Here is a 16,274-nt window from a genome sequence, read left to right on the forward strand (position 1 = left end):
CATTCCAACTCTCTCCTCCAACAGCTTCTTTCCCTTACTTTGCAGCTCTTCACAGATGCCTTCCCACCCAGTCCAAAAGCCATCTTCATAATCACTCTTTTTTTTTTTTTTTGCGGGGGTGGGGGACAGAGTCTCGCTCTGTCACCCAGGCTGGAGTGCAATGGTGTGATCTCAGCTTACTGCAACCTCCGCCTCCTAGGATCAAGCGATTCTCCTGCCTCAGCCTTCCAAATAGCTGGGATTACAGGCACATGCCACCACACCACACCCAGCTAATTTTGTATTTTTAGTAGAGACAGGGTTTCACCATGTTGGCCAGGCTGGTCTTGAACTCCTGACCTAAGGTAATCTGCCCACCTTGGCCTCCTAAAGTGGTGGGATTACAGGTATGAGCCACTGTGCCCAGCCTCCACAATCACTTTGGTTTAGTTTCTTCACAGCACTAAACTCGCTTGTTCAAGTACTGGTTTATGTACTGTGTTTATGTACTTGTGTTCAAGTACTGTGTTTATTTGCTATGTTCTATTCCCCTCCACTATAAGGATCCTTAAGAGCAGGGGCCCTGTTTGTTTTGTTTATGCTATATCCGCAGACCTGGCACCAATTAGGTGCACAATACATATTTGTTGAATGAATGAATGGATGAGAATGGTAGTCTTTTGGTTCCAAGGTTTACTGACAATGACTCATTTATTTTTGGTTCCCCCCATCCCAGCTCCTCAAACTCAATCAGTCTCCCTACTCCAGGCTTCTTTGTAGTTCCAGAATGTAGGAAGTGGGGCAGGATAGACTTGAACATCATCCAGGCCTCTGGTTTCCAAAGCATTTTTTTCTTTAATGCAGAAAAAACCATTCCTTTAAGACCCAAAATGTCTCACAGAACCCCTACATATCAAATATATAAAGCAGGAGCTGCCCTTGTTGAGGGAAAATATGTGGGGCTATGACTCTGAGAAACACAGTTTGACATTCACTGCTCTCCTTACTTCAGTTACCTCATGGTATAGAAAAATGCCATGACCTGTCCTGGGACATGCAGCCACTGAAGCCTTCAGCCCAGTGCTCCTTCCGCAGCACCACACTGGATTCTGGAGTCTTTCCCTCCAGGGCAGAGGAAGCTGCCAGCAATGCCATGATAAGAGCTTCTGGGTCTTCTGGTACCTACTCTCTCAGTCTGCTGGTCCTAGGATCATGTGAGGGGCTGGCTGGAGGGTGGACTGGAAGTGCAGGGGGGTTGGGTGGGGAAACCAGTTGTCTGTGTTGGAAGGCCAATGGGGCCGGGGGACTGAGGACTGGATGGCTGGGAAGGACTTCCCAGGCCTGCAGTGAGCTCTCCTTTTCTCAGGATGAGGCTGTTGAGCTCCTGAAGCAGCTGTTCCTCCAGGGAACCCCGTGCCTGGGGACTACTCTTTGAAGGGGGGCCTGGAGGAGGCTCAGGTGGCCTCTCCTCCTGGTCCAGGGTGCATGACTTGTAGATAAAAAGTTGATCCAAGGACTTCTGGCTGGTGAGGGGGTTCTCTGGCTTCACTGTCCACTCCCGTGTTGTAGAGAAGGAGGTGGAGGTATCCTGGGTCAACTCAGGGAAGGCCCCTACTTCCTCATACACTGGTTCCTCGTACACAGGCTCCTCCACCTCCTCTTGCTCCTCCACAGACCCCTGGGATGACTTCATCGGCTGGATTGGAGTGGGGTGGCAGGAGTGGACACAGAGTTAGGGTTACCAGATTATTAATCACTAACATTACTGAGTTCTTCCTCTGGGCCAGATGCTGCAAAATACTTGGCATGTATGATATTGGAACAACCCTTTTGTGTTTTACTGCAAAAGAGTCAAGTGAAGTGCAAAGGGGTTAAGTAAGTTGCCCAGCATCACATAATGAGTAAATGGTAGAGCTAGAGTTCGAACTCAGGTCTGTCTAACTCCAAAATGCATTCACTCCATCATTTGCCTTCTATTTCACAGATTCTCTGGCACCTTACTCCATTTTTTTTTTTTTTTTTTTTTTTTGAGTTGGAGTTTTGCTCTTGTCACCCAGGCTGGAGTGCAATGGCGCAATCTCAGCTCACTGCAACCTCCACTTCCCAGGTTCAAACGATTCTCCTGCCTCAGCCTCCCAAGTAGCTGGAATTACAGGCATGCACCACCATACCCAGCTAATGTTGTACTTTTAGTAAGAGACAGGGTTTCACCATGTTGATCAGGCTGGTCTTGAACCCCTGACCTCAGGTGATCCACCTGCCTTAGCCTTCCAAGATGCTGGGATTACGGGCATGAGCCACTGTGCCTGGCCAACTTTATCCTTTTATTACCACATCTTACATCCCTCATTGTCCTCATTCTTTCTGGCCTTCCCTCTCTTTATCCTCTCTCTCTCTCTGTCCTGCCTCCTGCCCCCAACATACACACACCCTGATGGCCTACATGAGGAAAACAGAGTACACCTGGGGCTCAGGCAGCACAGAGGAATGCAGGCTGACAGGCACACTGCTGGAGCAGGCACAATACTCACAAAGAACATGGACAGGGTCCTCCGGTTGTGTAGTCGGCGCTGGGCACAAATTGGGTGGAGACGAGCGGAGGGAAAGACATAAAGACACAGTGAGGACTAGCAACAGGAGACAGGGGTGGGCAATGGGGAGGAGAAGGCAGAAGGGAGGGGGACAGTGAGCATAGGGTGGCACCAGGCTGGCAGGCACATCACTCCCTACTGCAGTGTGACAAGGGTTACGGTAAGAATCAGGGGTTGGGGCAGGCAGGGTGCCTTACCAGGGTCTGATTGGCAGAGAGGAGGGTGGCTCCACTGTCATCACCGTGGATGGGCAGCAAAGGCATAGTGCCAAACTTCTGACGGGCAAGGTCAGAGGAGGAGCGGCGTCGTAAGACCACTGGCTGCTGGTCATCGTGCTGGTGAGAACGTGAGGAATTGGCACCAGTGGGCATGAAAGGCACTGAGGGTCCACACAGGAGGACCACAGACCCAGCCCTCAGCCTTTTCCTTCCCCTCACCTGAGCTTTAAGGATGCTGGTGGTCCAATCCCACATCTCATCCTCATCAGTGCAGGATAAGTAGCTGGGGTGATCAGAGAGGAATCAGAGAGAAAGAGAAGGTCACAGCTATAGGAATGGAGGATAGAAAGAGGGAGGAGAAAAGACAGGGTGCAGAGCTGGGCCAGAGGAGAAGCCAGGGCAGGATGTACTCACAGGTGCATCTTCTCCAGTATCAGTGTGAAGCCCCACCTGCGAGACAAAGAACAGTGATGGGGCAGTCAGAAAGGGCAGAGGGGTGAAGGCAGGAAGGCCCTAGAAGTGCAGGCTGGGGAAGAAAACTCACGGTGTTGGGGGCTTCAACTTCTTGCGGATTCCCAGGTAGACTTTGGCACCTTCCAAAGGCCACTCCCGTTCTGGTTTAGAGCTCTGAGAACAGAAACAGAGTCAGTGAGGTCAAGAGATGAGAGATTGTGGTTAATGCGGTCAAGGAGTCATAGAAGCAATGGGGTCTGTGGTCACAGGGTCACAGAAGTCAGGTCATGGAAACAATGAGATTGATAAGAGTGTGGGCTGCGGAGTCAGAGGGTGGGTGCAGTCATGGCTCCTCCTCCACGGCCACCCAGCACCCCACACCTCTGGCCCCAGGGCCTCACCTTCTTCTCCTTGAGCAGCAGCAGGCAGCGGCCACGCAGCAGAAAGAACCTCTCCTGGAAGCGGCTTCCCAGCAAGCGGGGTGGCTCTTCACGACACCGTAGCAGCCCCACCCTTGGGCTCTCACGTCGTATACCTGGGCACAGATGAACAATCCTGGGTGGAGGGTGCTAGGGGAGAGGCCTGGGGGATGTTGGGCAGAGGAAGGAGGCTCACCTGTGAAGAGGCAGCCTGCCTGGGCCAGGGGGACTTTTTTCAAGAGCAGGGAGGCTGAGCAGGGCTCTGGGAGCTGGCACCATTGTAGGGCCTGCTCTAAGACTTTTTCCTTGGGATGCAGTGGCCGCTCTTAAGGGGTAAGGTGAGGGTATATATCAATCAGAATGTTCATACCAAGCCCCCAACTCTCACCAGTCATTCATTCATCCATTCAACTATCCAACCACAGATATTTATTTTTCACCATCTCTATGCCAGGCACTGTGCCGGCCCTGGGATACGGTGGTGAGCACGATACATGTGGATTGCCTTTGCAAAGCACACAGTCTAGTGAGGGCACAGACAACAAAATAATTGCAGACAAATAATTGCTTTGCAAGAAACAATAAGCTGAGCGAGCAATAGGACAGCAACTGAAATAGGGTAGTCAGGCAAGACCTTTCAAAAGTGGCACATGAAGATGAGACTCAGAGATTTGAAGGATTAGGAAGAGCAAACCTCGCTAAGATTGGGTGATAGAAGATTTCAAGCATGACAAGATGCAAGAACAAAGGCTCTGAATCAGGAGAGATGTATTTGGGGAACTAAATATTCAATGTAGCTACAGCAAAGAGGATAGATATGAGAACAGGTGACGTGAGATGAAGTATGGAGGACGCAGAGGCCAGACATTCAGGGCCGTGTAGGCCATTGTAAGGAACTGGAATGATACTTTAAGTTCAATGGAAAGCTTTGGAAGGGTTTTAACCATAGGAGTGATATGAGCTGGTTTAGGCTTGAAATGTTCATTTGGCTGCTGCATGGAAATGGGTTGTAAAGACGCAAGAATGGAACACTGTCCAGCTATCCCCTTTCTGGGGCCACACATTTTAGTGGTTACCGTTCCAGACAAAAAGATGATGGTGACTTTGACTAGGATGGTGGTAGCAGTGGAGATGGAGAGAAGTGATCCATTCTAATGGAGTCGACAAGACTAGTTGGTGAGTCTCAACTCATGAAGATGATGCAAAAGGAGGCGTCCCAGAGGACTCCCAGGTTTCTGGCCTTAATCACTGGGTGAATTGTGGTTCCATTTACTGGGTTGGGAAAAACTGGAGAATGACCTAGGCTTTTTCTTAGGAAAGGGGGCTAGAAATCATTTAAATTGGTCTTGGATGTTTTAAAGTTGAGTTGCTTGTCAGAAGTGGAGGTGTTGAGTAGGCATTTGGGTATGTGAGTCTGGAGCTGATAGGGGAGATGTGGGCCAGAGATATAAATTTGGGTGTCAGCTTACTAATGGCATTTAAAGCTATGGGGATGGATTTGTTCATCCAAGGAGAAATGTAGATAGATAAGAGAAAAGGACCCAGGATTGACCTGTGGGTCTCTCCAGCATTTGGAGTCTGGGCGAAAGAGGAAGAGAAGCCTCTTTTGAGGTAGAAGGTAAACTACGAGCTTATGGGGGCCACTAAGGCCAAGATGGAAGAATACTGAGAAAGAGGGGGTGAGTCAACTGTGTTGAATGTCCCCTTGCATGGATGAGTGGATGAGTCCACTGTATTTGGTAACATGAAGTCTTTGATGACCTTGACCATACAACCACACACACGCATATACACATGCATGAACACACGGGCATGGTCATACTCACCCAGCTCCCCATGCTCTCGAATCTCAAAAGTCAACCACAAGTCCATCCCAGCTGCTGTCCCCCGCATCTCCAGTACCTGGTTAGTCAGCTCCTCAGAAGTTAGGGTTGGGGACACCTGGGGTCAGGGCAAGAGCAGAGAACCCATGCTGGTCAGGTCATTACCCCTGGTACCTCACTATCCTCTTATCTCCCCTCTAGTCCCCTCAGGACCAACCTTCAGGGTGACACAGTTGTCTGGGAGCTGCTGCTCTATATAAACTTCCATGATGAGGTCTCCAGCCTGGGACAGCTAAGGGGAGGGGTAAAAAGTCAGAAAGACAAAAGATAAAAAAAAAAAAAGTCAGAAGATTCCTCGTGTTGCCTCATAAGCGCCTCTTCCAACAAAGGTCTCCTCCCAACCCCAGTGTCACTCAGGCCCTTAAAAGGGAGAACTCTGGGAGTGGCAGAACTGCATCTTTAGGCTGCATATGTGTTTCCTGAGGCATCAGAGTGACTGGGAGGACAGATGTGGAGTCAGACTGCCTGGGCTCTGCCACTTGCTATAGAGTGACCTTGAATAAATGACCCTCTGAGCCTCAGTTTCTTTATTTGAAAAAAATGAGACTACCGACTTCATGGAGTTGTATGATACTAAAATGAGATTAGAGGTACTTGGAAGACAGTAAGTCCTCAGCTATGTTTGCTATTAGATTTATTATTCTTCTTCTCCATGCTCTGTCTGACTTTACTAACTCCTCCTTGGATCTCTTACACTTAGAAGTAAGGTCTTGCTTGATGCTCCCACAGTGCACCAAAACCAACTATCCAGTGCCAAGATCATCACCAGGAAGAATCCTCATGGTGGAACAAATGGAACAAACCCTAACCAAACCCCACTCCCCAAAGCACTTCTCTCGTTGGGTTTCCCCTGTCTCTCAGAGAACTGAGTGCTAGTGTCCAGAAGGACAGGCTGGAAAGGAAACTTCCTCAATTGGGCAGATGGTCAGCTTCCTGTCCTGATGTCTCCTCTTGCCCCATTCAGGAGACTAAGGTCAGGATGAATTACCTGCACATCCTTCCAGGTGGTGATAAGACTGACCTCCAAGTCAATCTGAGCTACCTGGTCAGAATCAATCTGTGAAAGAGCCAAAAGGGTGTTGGGGTGCTGGAAGAGGATCTGCAGGAAAGATCTCAAGGCCAAGGAGGACCTGTTTAATAGAGTTGGAGGCCAGAAGAGCTAAGAACCAAGAGGCTGAGGATGTTGGAAGTTAGGTTGTGGGAGAAAAAGGCCCAGGGCTCTGGGAGGTGGTTCCTGGTGTAGTGGGCCACCAGAGGCCTCAGCTGGGGGCTTGTTGGGGTGAGCAGGATCCAGATTCTCTGGGTCCTGCAAGGGTAGGGGAGAGGGGTTGTGGGTTAGGGGTCAGGAAAGCTTACATCAAATACAGAGATGTAGCCGTCAATGAGCTCCTGCAGCACCCGCACCTCGTGCTCCCCCCGCCCATCCGTCTGGAACACGCTAGGCGCAAACAGCAGAGCCAGGTTCCGTGTGCACATCTGGTTTAGAGCTGCACATTTCTGCACCCTGCAGAGGGGTGCCAGGGTCTTCATCAATGTAGCCATTCATTCAGCAACACTTATTGAGTCCCTACTGTACGCCTGGGCTAAGTGCTTAGGATAAGGCAGTAAGATAATATTGGCCTTAAGGACCTCCCAGTCTAGGGGAGACAGATAAGGCAAGGGTCAGCAAACTTTTTATGTAAAGGAACAGATAGTAGACATTTTAGGCTTGCAGGCCAGACAGTCTCTGTTGTAACTCCTCAGCTCTGCTGTTGCAGCATGAAAGGAGCTATAGAAAATATATACATGAATGGGTGTGGCTTTACACTTTATGTACAAAACTTTATTTACAAACATAGGCAATAAGCTGGATTTGGCCCGTGGCCTGTAGTTGACCAATCCCTATAATATATTTTTATTATTTATTTATTTATATTAATTATTATTTTTTGTAGAGATGGGATATCTCGCTATGTTACCCAGGCTGGTCTCCAACTCCTGGGCTCAAGCGATCCTCCTGCCTTGGCCTCCCATTGTGTTGGGATTACAGGTGTGAGCCACCGCACCTGGCCCCTGTAATATAGTATAATCAGCGCAATACAGAAAGGGTTTCTCCCCAGAATTGCTCAAAGGTCTGTCTCCCTAACAGATGGATAAAGGTAGATGTGCATCTTATTCATCTTTGTTTCTTATATCTAACCTTTTCCCTTACATAGCATAATAAAACAAAGTAATATTGATTGCTAACCATTTCTGAAGGCTTATGACATGCCAGATGTACTGGCATGTACTATACTAAGAATATTATGAATTTTAACTCTCTTTTTTTTTGAGAGAGGGTCTCCCTCTGTCACCCAGGCTAGAGTGAAGCAGTAGAATCTTGGCTTACTGCAACCTCCACCTCCAGGGTTCAAGTGATTCTTGTGCCTCAGCCTCCTGAGTAGCTGTATTACAGGTATGCACCACCATGCTGGGCTAATTTTTGTATTTTTAGTAGAGGAGGAGTTTCACTATGTTGACCAGGCTGCTCTCGAACTCCTGGCCTCAGGTGATCTGCCCACCGCAGACTTCCAAAGTGCTGGGATTACAGGTGTGAGACATCATGTGCCCGGCCTTCATTTAACTCTCTCATAACCTATGAGGTGGATATGAGTCATTACATCATTCATTATCTCCTTTTAGAAATGAAGAAATTGAGGCCCAGAGAGAACGAGTAACTTACCCAAAGTCACACAGCTAGAATGATGGCACCAGATTAAAGCCTAGGTCTGCCTGACCCCCCCAAATCCATTCTCTGAACCATAACACTATGACATCTTCACTTAACAACTGTTTGTGGAATGAACAAATGAATGAATGAACAAAAGTGCAGGGTCAGATTGAGATGAGGAGGGTCTGGCCATACTGACCGATAGAGATGCCCAATGAGGGTGGCCAGTGTGCGGCGGTTGACCCTCGGCAGGCAGCTAATCACGTCTTTATATTTCTCCAGGCGCTGATTCTTCTGGGGCAGCTCTGGGAATGGAATGGAGGAGGGCTGGGGAAGACCCGGGAAGAAAGAGTGGCAGCAGGTGTGGAGGGAGGGATTTTTAGACACAAACGCAGGACGGATGTGTCTCTGCCCGCTTCCCACCTCCCCCTGAGCCAAGTCTCTGGATGATTCCCCCAGGGTGGGAAGTGATGGGGTGGGGGGCTGCCAAACCATGGATTCTGGTGGGGAAGGGCAGAGATCCCGGTTGGGCTTTGGTTCTCAGGGATCTTGGAAATACCAGCAGCCTCCCTCCAGCGAGGCAGCAACCGTGCAGAGGTCACAGGGTCATCGAGCTCACGAAAGAAGCGTTTGAGTGTGTCGGTGACATCCTCCACAAAGTGCTCCCCTGGTCGGAGCTTCACCGACCGGGCATCCCGACGGAACTCAGCCAGGAGTCTCAGGCTGCGGGCACGAGCACCCCCTTTCCGGTATATACCCTCCAGCCGTAGCCCTGAGAAGAGGCAGCCGTCTCTGCTCACCATGGTGCGAAGGCTACCACCGCCCACCACGGCCCATCCGTGGCCTCCCTATATGGTAGGTGGCTGATGGGGGCATAGGATTCAGAGAGGAGCAGATCTATGTCTCCATAGTCTTGATTCTCGGGTCTTTGCTGGAGTCTTCATCCTCAGAAAGTCCTTTCCTGACCTCACTATCATAACCCCCATCACGCTGTATCTCCTCGCCACCCTATTTTTAAATAGCACTGTCCGAAATCACTTTGTAATCCATCCTCATTATCTGTGGATTCCATATCTGCACATTCTTCTACTTGCTAAAATTTATTTGTAACCCCAAAATCAATACTTTTGGCATTTTCATCGTTGTTGATGAACAGAGTGAAGAAAAATTGGAATCCCCTCCCCCATGTGCATGTTCTTACTCTAAACAAGTGTATCCTTTTAATGGTATATTTAGAGCCATATTTTTGTGCTTTTTGTAGGTGATTTTGCTGTTTAAAATGGCCCAAGTGTAGTGTTGGAATGCTGTCTAGTGTTTCTATGTGTGAGAAAGCTGTGACGTGCCTTACAGAGAAAAATACATGTGTTAGATTAGCTTCTTTTCAGGCACGGGTTACAGTGCTGTTGGCCTTGAGTTCAGTGTTAACAAATCAAACAATATATATAAAATAAGGTGTCTTTAAACAGAAAACACATAAAACAAGGATACATACTGATCAGTTGACAAAAAATGTTATTGTAACCAGAGGCTAGCAGGACCCTAACTCTGTATTTCCCCTGGGGCAGTGATTCAGTATTCACTAATTAAATATTTGCAGTGACACAGAACACAACTACCACAAATAATAACAGACTGTTTTTTTTCTTATTTATAACCCAAGAGATGGGTAATAAACTTCCTAGGACTCTCCTGGCTTACTGCCTTATTCCCAGTGTCTGACACATGGTAGCAGCTCAACCAATGTATGCTGACTAAACAGTGGTGGTGCAGAAAACTTGGAGGGGAGGGGATGAACACCCAGATTCTTTCTTTCTTTTCTTTTTTTTTTTTTTGAGATGGAGTTTTGCTCTTTTGGCCAGGGTGGAGTGAAGTGGTGTGATCTCAGCTCACCGCAACCTCAGCTCACAGCAGTTCTCCTGCCTCAGCCTCCCAAGTAGCTGGGGTTACAGGCACCTGCCACCATGCCCAGCTACTTTTTGTATTTTAGTAGAGGAAGTTTCACCATGTTGGCCAGGCTGGTCTCAAACTCCTGACATCAGATGACCCACCTGCCTCGGCTTCCCAAAGCTCTGGGATTACAAGCTTGAGCCACCGTGCCCAGCCACATATTTTTTCTTCAGGGCTTTTTCATTGAGCCTCTGACTTATTTCCTCCTTCGAACACAAGACAGGCTGAGAAGAAATAAGGATGTAGCAAGTGGGGGAGGTCACTGAACAAAGCCACTGCCAAGGCATGGAAAATGTTACTAGCCACTGACTAGCCATTGCCCAAGACTATTAACAATTATCTGTAGGTTTGTGGAGGTGCTGTTTTTTCTCTTTACAGTCAGCCCTCTGTATCAATGGGCTCCACAACTGCAAATTCAACCAATATCAAAAATATTTGGTAAAAAAACCCTTAGATAACAATATAACAACAACAAAATAAAAATGAAACAATACAGTATAACAACTATTTCCATAGCACCTGCATTGTATTCGGTATTACGAGTAATCTAGGGATGATTTAAAGAATTACAGGAGGATGTGCCTAGGTGATATTCAAATAAATACTATGCCATTTTATGTGAGACAGCGTCCATGGATTTGGGTATCTACGGGGGTCCTGGAACCAATCCTCTGTGGATATTGAGGGATGACTGTACTGCCCACCTTAGTTTCCTGTGAATTTTCCTTCTCAAGAGTCCAGCTTTCTAAAGAAGGTTCACAGGAGAGATAGATTCTGTTTGCTCCTTACTTAGACTGGATAAAACACTCACAAAGGGCCAGGCGTGGTAGCTCATGCCTGTAATTCCAGCACTTTGGGAGGCTGAGGCAGGTGGATCACCTGAGGTCAGGAGTTTGAGACAAGCCTGGCCAACATGGTGAAACCACTTCTCTACTAAAAATACAAAAATATCCCGGTGTGGTAGGGCACGCCTGTAATCCCAGCTACTTGGGAGGCTGAGGCAGGAGAATCACTTGAACCCAAGAGACAGAGGTTTCGGTGAGGCAAGATCGTGCCACTGCACTCCAGCTTAGGTGACAGACAAGATTCCATCTCAAAAAAAAAAAAAAAAAGAACATACACAAAGAATTCTGGGGACCACTTGCACAGCTGACCATTTAAACCTGAAAAACCTCCCATGCAGACTAATTCTGCTTAAAACTTCAGGGAGTGTGCTGTGTGGCTCAGCTCTCACCTCACAGCTGCTTGCTATTTGCCACGGCTCTGTTTCCTCAGTCACATTTCCAGTGCTGCTCTCACCCTCCACATTCTGACAACCCTCTGAACACTTACTTAATGCCAGGCCCTATGCTCAAGGCTTGGCAGGCATTGTCTCACTGTCACCAATTATCCTGGAAAATGAGGACCATTGACCCCATTTTACAGATGATGTAAACTGAGGTTCAGAAAAGCAAAGCAGCCTGCCAAGAGTCATGGCCAGCTGGGGTCCAGCAGCAGTCTCTAGAGGCAAAGCTCTCCCAGGTAATTCATCCTCCACCCTGGCTGTGCCCACATTCTCCACCCTCCCATCCTCCCATCCCCCACCCCCATTGGTTCAGTATCAGCCAGTGCCCACTCACCATGCTGGGTAACAAAACTGATGCAAGAATCCACGATGATGGGGATGTCACCCCGGCTCATCTGCTGCTCCTGCAGCCCAGTGCCGCCCCCACCAGCTGCGCCCCCAATGGCTGCGTTCCAAGCCGAGAAGTCCAGCCGGCCCTCTCCCTGCAGGTACAGGGTCCTGAGACCCAAGAGACCTGAATCAGAGCCAGCTCCGGAGAGGCCCAAGTGCATGGGGACCAGCTCTCCCCCCAGAGCCACCAGCAGAGGGCAGCAACACCCAACTCAGCTCATCCTGGAGCAGGGGAAGCAACTTTGAGGAAGTGGGCAATGGCCCAGAGGACCAGGTTGCAGAGTGTGGGCTCAGCTCCAGGAAGGGGAGTCCAAGGTCAAGGGCAGGGGCAACATTTACCTTCCTGTCTCCACCAGGACCAAATGCTCTTTCTTATCTGGGGTGTCAGCTGCAGAAACCACACCTGGGAGGAGAATTAGTGGACATTTTCATCATTTCCCTCTTCATCATAGGGACTATTATTAATTAAATGTTTAAGGTACATAGATGCCAGGCTAGGATCATTACAAAAAATGTTCAATTGAATCCTATGAGTTATGTACTATTATTCCCATTTTATAGGTGACACAGTAAGCTCAGAAAGGTTAAGTAACGTGCCCCAGATTACTTGCTATAAAATGGCAAAGCTGAGCTCAAACCCAGGTCTCTTGTTTCCAAAGTCCTAAAATATTATCTTACATTGTTACATTTCGCCTCTTTTAGGTGAAAGGAAAGCAGTGAAGGTACCCAGCTCCCTCTCCCAGGACCCAACCAGCAAGTGTCTCCAAATAATAATAACATTTATAAGCCAGGCACAGTGGCTCACTCCTGTAATCCCAGCACTTGGGGAGGCTGAGGCAGGTGGATCACCTGAGGTCAGGCATTCAAGACCAGCCTGGCCAACACAATAATACCCTATCTCTACTAAAAAATACAAAAAATTAGCTGGGTGTGGTGGTAGGTGCCTGTAATCCCAGCTACTCGGGAGGCTGAAGCAGGAGAATCCCTTGAACCTGGAAGGTGGAGGTTGCAGTGAGTTGAGATCATGCCCTTGCACTCCAGCCTGGGAGATAGAGTGAGACTCTGTCTCCAAAATAATAATAATAATAATAATAACATTTATAACATATAACATTTATTGAGCACTTAAAAGATGCCTGTCAGGCTCTGCAATGCGTGTTTTAGATGCATTACCCTATTTGAACTTCACTACAGCCCTTTGAGGAAGGTGTTATTTTAAAGATGAGGAAACTAAGTCATAGCAAGGTTAAGTAACTTGTCCAGGGATATACAGCCTAAGAAGTGATGGAGGTGGGGTCCAAAGCTGGGCAGTTTCCCTTCAGAGCTCGTACCTGAAGCCACTATGTTCTACTGTTTCCTATAAGCACCTCCAAATAAAAAGGTCTGTTCCCATGCACCCCCGTGGCCACCCTTCATCCCTCTCCCCGCTACCCTCCCCACTTACTGATCTCCTGTAGCCGCCGCAGATGCACCATGTCCTCAGGGGCTGGGGGGCCAGGGCCCGGTGCTGAGCACAGGAAGAGGTGATCACCACGAAGGACGCCGAACCCTGACAGCCAGAGACCAGGGGCTGGGGCTGTATGGGAAGGGGACCGCAGCCATAGGCGGCCCAGCCGCAGCAGCCCTGGGCCCAGCAGCTGGTGGCAGCTCAGCGGGGAAAACCACTGTAGAGGCAGGGGGAGGACAGGAGAGAGGAGGATGGGGAAAGAAACAAGGAGTAGGGGAGTGAAATGAGAGTGGCCAGGATAGGGAAAAGCATAGAAAAATACGAAGAGAAAGCAAAAGAAAAACAGGAATGAAAAGGGATGGGAGAGAGCAAAGGAGAGAGCCAAGGAGGAGACATGAGATGGATGGAGAAAGACAGGAAAGAAATTCAGTTCAATTCAGTTTACTCTCCCCAACATAGAGAAGACTCCCGTGTGGCAGCTTTGTACCCTTAATTGAGGTGTGGGTGTAAGAAAGAATACTCCTTCTTGTGCAGTGCCGTGATCATGGTTCACTGCAGCCTTGACCTCCCCCAGCTCAGGTGATCTTCCCACCTCAGCCTCCTGAGTAGCTGGACTACAGGAGCATGCCACCACACCTGGTTTTTTTTTTTTTGTAGAGATGAGGTTTTGCCATGTTGCCCAGACTGGTCTCGAACTCCTGCCTTGGCCTCCCAAAGTGCTGGGATTACAGAGTTGAGCCACTGCGCCCAGCCAAAAAGGCATACTCATTCTTCATAACCAAAATACTACACCTGAAGACTTATGAAGCCCTGGGAAATCTCACCACACCAGGGGGCTGGGGAGAAGCTTCATGGAGGAAAGGATGCTTGAGGTCGATTGTAAAGCAGTGCTTCTCAAACTACCTGCAGTAAAGGACCAGGGTTTTCTTCCTTTTTCCTTTTTAAAGTCCCACGGTGTCACTAACCGATACTGTACTTTCTTCCTTCCTTTTATTTGAAATGGAGTTCTGCTCTTCTCTCCCAGTGTGAAGTGCAGTAGCATGATTTCAGCTCACTGCAACCTCTGCCTCCTGGGTTCAAGTGATTCTCCTGCCTCAGCCTCCAGAGTAGCTGGGACTACAGGTGCCCACCACCACACCCGTCTAATTTTTTATATTTTTTGGTAGAGACAGGGTTTCACTATGTTGGCCAGGCTGGTCTCAAACTCCTGACCTCAGGTGAACCACCTGCCTTGGCCTCCCAAAAAATTGGGATTACAGGCATGAGCCAAAACACCCAGCTAATACTGTACTTTCATTAAAAATAGTAAAAGTGGCCAGGTTTGGTGGCTCAAGCCTGTAATTCCAGCACTTTGGGAGGTTGAGGCAGGCAGATCACCTGAAGTCAGGAGTTTGAGACCAGCCTGGCCAACATGGTGAAACCCTGTCTCTACCAAAAATACAAAAATTAGCTGGGTGTGATGGTATGCACCTGTAGTCCCAGGTACTCAGGAGGCTGAGGCAGGAGAATCGCTTGAACCTGGGAGATGGAAGTTGCAGTGAACGGAGATCTTACCATTGCACTCCGGCCTAGGTAAGAAGGGCGAAACTCCATCTCAAAATAATAATAATAATAGTAAAAGTGAACTGCTAGAAAATCTAGATTAAAAAATTAAGACAGACAACCCCACTCCCTTTTTTTGAGACAGGGCCTCACTTTTCTAGGCTGGAGTGCAGTGGCATGACACAGCTCACTGTAGGCTCAACTTCTGGGGCTCAAGCAATCCTCCCACCTCAGCCTTCCCAGTAGCTGGGACTACAGGTGAGCACCATCATACCTGGCTAATTCTTTTATTTTTGTGTAGAGACAGGATCCCACTATGTTGCCCAGGCTGGTCTCAAACTCCTGGTGCTCCCCCCGCCTCAGCCTCCCAAAGTGCTGGGATTTACAGGCACCACGCCTGGCCCAAGCCTTTTTTTTTTTTTTTAATAATTAGATTCAACACATAAAATTACTCTGTCAAATTGCTATAAAATATTCTAAATGTTTACTCTTAATTTCTGTCATGGACCATAACACATAGTCCATGGACTAGTATGGTGTGACAGTCTTCACAGCACCCTCCGGGTAGCACTGCCTTAAAGGATGAGATAGCTTTTTGGAAAGTGTAGATAATAATGAGAAGAGACTTAAACCTGATCGGGAGGGCCACGACAGAGCCCTGAAAAGATATGGAGACAACGTGTTAGTGTGAGGAGTTGTAGAAGGCCTGAGAGAGGGAGGGGTCAAAAGCCAGAGCAGTGGAGCATTTCCCATAGAGGAGCGCCAGATGCTGCAGAGATGACCTGGTGAGGCCGGGAGGCAGCCTTGGCCTTTGGAAATGGGAAGGCACTGGTGACCTGCAGGGTAGCAGTTCAGGAGGGCATGGGCAGAGGAGGACAGCTGCAAAGGGTCAAAGGGGAACTGCAGGCTGCACGCGACTTTCTGACGCATTCTCAGGAGGGCAAGGAAGGCACCAGGGTGAAAAGTTGAAGATGGAACAGAGCTTAGGGAAAAGCTGTCTTAGGATGGGAGGGATTGTCATCATCATCGTCATCGTCACTACCATCATTATTATTTCAACGCCCACATACTGAGGGCTTGCTGTGTGTGGGCCTCACATGTCATTTAATCCTCAGCCCTAGGGGGTGAGTCTTTTACGCCCACTCTACAGATGTGGAAAAGCTCACAAGGCTTAGAGTTGTGAGATTAAAATCCTAGGATGTCTGACTCCAGGGCCTGAACTTTCAATTCTGGGAATGGCATACAGGAGGGACATATGGGCTTATCTAAGAATGGAGAAGCTGGGAAATAGGAAGGTAGCTTTGTCTCTGGGCCTGCTGGAAAACCGGAGCAGAGGATGGGTAGTGGGAATCCGAGGTAGCTTCTGTGTCGGAAGATGCCGTAGCACAGGGAGGTTTCGGGCATGAGCTTTGCAGAGGCCTGATTTTTAGT

General features: G+C 48.6%; 1 protein-coding gene across 21 annotated transcripts in view; it reads right to left on the reverse strand.

Annotated features, from left to right (window-relative positions):
- Positions 1 to 657: 657 nt before the first annotated feature.
- ARAP3 (ArfGAP with RhoGAP domain, ankyrin repeat and PH domain 3) overlaps positions 658 to 16,274 on the reverse strand; it is a 28,441-nt gene continuing 12,824 nt past the window's right edge. For 16 of the 21 annotated variants that reach the window (XM_035287190.3, XM_035287165.3, XM_078361471.1 and 13 more), the window contains 17 exons: positions 13,299 to 13,518; positions 12,194 to 12,257; positions 11,799 to 11,962; positions 8,792 to 9,004; positions 8,432 to 8,537; positions 6,900 to 7,047; positions 6,532 to 6,600; positions 5,701 to 5,775; positions 5,487 to 5,601; positions 3,857 to 3,985; positions 3,643 to 3,776; positions 3,333 to 3,415; positions 3,203 to 3,238; positions 3,008 to 3,071; positions 2,768 to 2,905; positions 2,511 to 2,549; positions 658 to 1,675 (listed from right to left, as the gene is read on the reverse strand). In XM_035287190.3, the coding sequence (XP_035143081.2) occupies positions 1,190 to 1,675; positions 2,511 to 2,549; positions 2,768 to 2,905; positions 3,008 to 3,071; positions 3,203 to 3,238; positions 3,333 to 3,415; positions 3,643 to 3,776; positions 3,857 to 3,985; positions 5,487 to 5,601; positions 5,701 to 5,775; positions 6,532 to 6,600; positions 6,900 to 7,047; positions 8,432 to 8,537; positions 8,792 to 9,004; positions 11,799 to 11,962; positions 12,194 to 12,257; positions 13,299 to 13,518 (2,283 nt within the window). In that variant the 3' untranslated portion in view covers positions 658 to 1,189. The remainder of the gene's footprint in view (positions 1,676 to 2,510; positions 2,550 to 2,767; positions 2,906 to 3,007; positions 3,072 to 3,202; positions 3,239 to 3,332; positions 3,416 to 3,642; positions 3,777 to 3,856; positions 3,986 to 5,486; positions 5,602 to 5,700; positions 5,776 to 6,531; positions 6,601 to 6,899; positions 7,048 to 8,431; positions 8,538 to 8,791; positions 9,005 to 11,798; positions 11,963 to 12,193; positions 12,258 to 13,298; positions 13,519 to 16,274) is intronic. The other 5 variants (XM_078361463.1, XM_078361461.1, XM_078361456.1 and 2 more) reach the window with 3 other exon arrangements.

Source organism: Callithrix jacchus, chromosome 2 (genome assembly GCF_049354715.1).
Source record: "Callithrix jacchus isolate 240 chromosome 2, calJac240_pri, whole genome shotgun sequence".
In the NCBI taxonomy this organism is placed as follows: Eukaryota; Metazoa; Chordata; class Mammalia; order Primates; family Cebidae; genus Callithrix; species Callithrix jacchus.